This window comes from Lynx canadensis, chromosome E3 (assembly GCF_007474595.2).
Source record: "Lynx canadensis isolate LIC74 chromosome E3, mLynCan4.pri.v2, whole genome shotgun sequence".
Taxonomy (NCBI): Eukaryota; Metazoa; Chordata; class Mammalia; order Carnivora; family Felidae; genus Lynx; species Lynx canadensis.
In genome coordinates this window covers 1,230,023-1,234,586 of record NC_044318.1, presented here as the reverse complement: position 1 = coordinate 1,234,586, position 4,564 = coordinate 1,230,023, and the positions used below count along the sequence as shown (strand labels likewise).

The 4,564-nt window shown below is 69.7% G+C and overlaps 1 protein-coding gene across 1 annotated transcript; it reads left to right on the top strand.

The window, feature by feature from the left end:
* Positions 1–1,373: 1,373 nt before the first annotated feature.
* Positions 1,374–4,034, top strand: C1QTNF8 (C1q and TNF related 8). Its single transcript, XM_030300300.1, has 3 exons — positions 1,374–1,487; positions 2,778–2,994; positions 3,484–4,034. Exons 1-3 carry the CDS (start codon positions 1,374–1,376, stop codon positions 4,032–4,034), a joined length of 882 nt encoding a protein of 293 aa, XP_030156160.1.
* Positions 4,035–4,564: the final 530 nt, after the last annotated feature.

The following is a 4,564-nucleotide window of genomic DNA, read 5'->3' as shown; positions in this document are numbered from 1 at the left end:
GCCGGAGCCTGCCAAGCCCCCCAGTGGCTGTGCTCTACCTGGTTCCATCCCCCACAGGGGACTCCGGCCCCTTCTGAGCCCATTGGTGTCCATTTTACGGGTGGGGAAACTGAGGCCCGGACGCAGGGAGCAGCAAAGCTTGGGCGTCTGCTCCTCTCTCGGTGTCCCAGAGGCAACAGCGGGGCTGCCAGAGGGGGTGCCCTGACCTGCCCGGGGCCCGCGGGCTCCCCCCAAGGATGTGGGGCCGGGAAGCGGGAGCCCGCGTGACAAGCCGCTCGAGTGGCTCCGGGGGAGCCGCCTGGTCTCAGAGCCAAGCCCGCCAGCTCCCAGCACGTGCTGACAAGGTGTGGGGGCCCACACGGCCCTCGCCTCCCACCACCCCCCCATCCGTCTGTGCCACCGGCAGGCGGGCAGGCGGGGATGAGGACAGCTGTCCCCAAAGGGAGCGGCCGCCCTCTCCACCCCCCCCCCCCCCCCGCGGCTCCGGAACCGGCTCCAGCTGGTGCAGCCCCGCCCACACCCTCACACCCCACATCCCCTCGCCCCGCAGAACTCCCCCCCACACCCCCGCCGTGGGCCCACCTCTGTCTGCTCTCTCCCCCGCCCTTGCCCCTTCCCCAGCCATCAGTCCTCCGGGCCAGTCCGGTGCCTCCCCCACAGGCGGCCGGCTTGGGCGGCGGGACGCTTCTGAGGGAATCACACGTCCCCACACCCAGAGGCCAGGGCGCCCGGCCCTGTCCCTGGGCCCTGTGTCCAGCTGTCCAGACCCAGAGCGGGGACGAGGCCAGGCCTCCAGCTCACGGTGCGTGCAGCCCCTTCCTGCACTGCCTGGGGGGCCCTGTGAGTCATTCCCACTGGGGGGGCAGCACTGTGTATGTCCTTTATGTTCTGAGAGGCTGGGCTGAGGCCGATGGCCCCAACGGGGGTCACAGCCTGTCTCCTGCTCTGCTGGGCACCATGACCCTGGGACGGCACCTCAGGAGGTGGGGACAGACGCTGTTCTCCCCGGCCAGAGGTGGAAGGCAGTCCCCGTCACCAGGTGGGCCCGGCACAGGCATGGTGGCCCTGGTCTGTGTCCTCCCCCCCCCCCACTTTGGCCTCCAGGTGCTCTCCAGACTCCGCCGAGCCCCAGCTCTGGTCCACCTGACTCCCTGCCAAGTCACTGCACCCCAGATGGAGGCGATGGCCAGCCCACGACCCATCAGTCCCAGCCACCCCAGACGCCCCAGGCCCCCGAGCCACGTCACAGGGGCAGGCACGAGGACCCCGGAAGGGCTGTGCTGCCCCTGTGGCCGACGGTGAGCAGGGGGCAGGCCGGGTGGTGGGCAACGGGCCCAGGAGCTCTGAAGCTGGCCCAACGCTGTTGGTCTTGGATGGTCCGAGGGAAGCCGTGGTGCCTGGGGCAGCATGAAAGGGTTCTTTCACGGGCCTCTGGGGCAGTGACGCCGGAGACAGACAGGCAGGCAGCAGTGTCCGACCGTGAAATGGTAACCGGGAGCTTACCGGGGGTGGGTGGGGGGGTCTTCACAGGCACTCCGGGTGGGCCGTCTGCTGGGCGGGCCTGGGGGAGGCACGATGCTCGAGACCCCAGGCATTGAGGGATGAGCGGGGGCCGAAGGGGCACCGGTCTGTCTATGGAGCAGGGTCCCCCAGGGCACCCATCAGGTTCCCATCAGGTCCCTCTACAGGGGGGACTTGCAGGGTCCAACACAGCTAGGAGGGGGGTGGGTCAGGGTCTGCTGGGCTCTGGGGTGGGGGGGTGGTAAACAGAAGGGGCCCTACCTCCTGGAAAGTTCTTCCTGCGAGTGGGTTGCAGACACACTGTGCAAGAGGAAGAAACTTGTTCTGGGCTGCAGTCCCCAAGGGCTTCCCGAAGGAAGATCCCAGGTCTTTTCTCAGCAGCGTTGCACCACAGGGAAGAGAGGGAAGAGTGAGGGACCTGACCGCACACGCCCGCCCTTACAAGAGATCTGCTCTGGGGTGCAGCCGTGGGGAGACCGGCCGGGAAGGGTCTACTCGCCAGGGGAAGCATGGGTGGGCCAGGTGTCCAGCAGGGTCTCCTGTGGGAGGGGAGGCAGAGGCGGGAGACCCAGGCCTGCTGGGGATTCAAGACGGGTTTTCCACCCTGGGGAGCTTCCCAAGTTGCCCTTCTCCCCTGGCAGCTCAGGATGTGGGTACCGCCCTCTGCCCACCTGGGCAGCCTGCCCTGGGGAAACTGCCTCGGGTGGGGCCCCACCCAACCTGGGCCTCGGTCCCCGCCTCCCAGCGGAGGGACACGGCCCTTCCCCGCCCTTCCCCAAGCAGCCCGGCTGCCCTTCCCGCTGGTGGGTGGCAACCCCGGAGAGCTGAACCGGCGTATCCCTCCCCCTTGACGGCTCCCCTGAATCTCCCCCAGCCATGGGGGCTTTGGGGGCCAGGACTCTGACTGCAGGCAGTTAGAGCACCTACTACGGGCCAGAGCCAGGGCCCCAGGGATGGGCGAGGGTGTCTCAGAGAAGGAGCCAGAATGCCCGTTGGGACGGGGTGGGGTGCTTCGACCGGACGCCTGCGGTGGTGTTGAGGATTCTGCGGCCACATTCAGGCCCGGGTGTGGGCCAGGCACCCTGCCTGGTGCCCACCAAGGCCCCTGGAGGCCCCGATCGGCACCCCGACAGGGCCAGTTCCGGCCTTACGTCCCATCTCTCCCAGACAAGGGGGCACAGCCTGGGCAGCTGTGGAGTTTGGGGCTCAGTAGAGGCACCTCTTCTCAGACACCACACCCCCCCATCCCCCCCCAGGCTCTGGCACGGATGGCGGCCCCTGGCCTCCTGCTCCTCCTGGGGTTGCCTGGGGGGGCCTGGCCCAGCCTGGGCCCGCCCCGACGGCCGTGTGTGCAGTGCTGCCCGCCCGCCTGGCCCCCCGCCACCCCCGGCCCCTATGCCCGCAGGAGCGATGGGGAGCCGTGGGTGCAGCCGCCTCGCATGCGGCCTACCATCGACGTGTCGATTCTCAAAGGTGAGTGTGAGCAGAGCCCCCCACGCCCCCGCCCCTGAGCCCACACCCCTGAGCCCACAGGACTCCGCACACTGGGGGCTGGAGAGCCCCAGTCGGCTCCGGGAAGGCACCTGGGGGGGCCTGCCCCGGACTCCCAGCAGCTGCGTAAAGACGGGGAGCAGGGTGGCCCGAGGCCCCTCAGTCAGCTCACCCACCCCGCAGCGGCGCCCCAGGCCCAGCCCCCGGGGTGGGGGGGGGGGCCCCGAGCCGCGACCCCTCTGGAAAGAGGTCAGCTCCAGCAGTACTCACCCTGGGGCCCTGGGCGGCAGGTTGGTTGGACTGGGTTTCCAGCTGCCCAGCCCCTCGCCCGTCGAAGCCCGGGTCAGACCCTTCCCACGTGGCCATCGGCACAGGCCCCAGGACGGCCACGCCTTGGGGTGTGCCTTCTCTCTGCCCCGAGTGACTCTGGACCCCGAGCCTTGACCCGTGGCTTCCGCTGTGCCCCTGCAGGTGAGAAGGGCGAGACGGGGGTCAGAGGTCCCTCCGGCAGGAGCGGGCAGGAGGGCCCGCCGGGCTCCCGGGGCCTTCGGGGCCGCAAGGGCCAGAAGGGGCAGGCGGGGCTGCCCGGCGCCGCATGTCGGCGCGCCTACGCGGCCTTCTCGGTGGGCCGGCGCGAGGGCCTGCACGGCACCGACGGCCTCCGGGCCGTGCCCTTCGACACGGAGCTGGTGAACCTGGACGGGGCCTTCGACCTGGCCTCGGGCCGCTTCCTGTGTGCCGTGCCCGGCGTCTATTTCCTGAGCCTCAACGTGCACACCTGGAACTACAAGGAGACTTACCTGCACATCATGTGCAACCGGGAGGCCACGGCCGTGCTGTACGCGCAGCCCAGCGAGCGCAGCGTCATGCAGACCCAGAGCCTGCTGCTGCCCCTGGCCGCCGGTGACACCATCTGGGTGCGCCTGTTCCACCGAGACCGCGACAATGCCATCTACGGCGAGCCCGGCGACCTCTACATCACCTTCAGCGGCCACCTGGTCAAGCCGGCCGCAGAGCTCTAGCGGCCCAGGGAGGGCCCCCCCAAGGCCCAGCCCCTGAGCCCCCCAGTGCCCCCCAGGCACTGAGCAGAGCGCCAGAGATGTGGCTGCGGCCAGACAGACTCGGGGCCTAGCCTGGAGGGGAGGGACACGATCGAGTGTTCACATCAACGAGTTCGGGACGAGACCTGCGGTCCGGGTGGCGTGGGGTGGGCCTGGTGGGCCGTGGAGGGGCGGGCGGGGTCTGCCCTTGAGGTGGAGCTATCTTTTCTGCCTATAAAGGGCCAAGAGAGGCACCACTGCTGCGGGGACATGTACAAAGCGTCGTCCGCTGGCTGGGCACCGGGGAGGCGGAGAGGGGGGTCAAATATAGGTCCCGCCCCCTCAGAGCTGACTCCCGCGAGAGGCAGGCCGTATCCCAGGGTGTGAGAGGGGGGCCAAGGCCAGAGACGGGATGGCATCGAGCAGGGTGGGGTGTGGGTTTGGACCGGGGGTGAGAGTCCTCCTGGGGGTGACACGGGCCCAGCTCTGGTGGGCGGATGTTCGGGGACTCC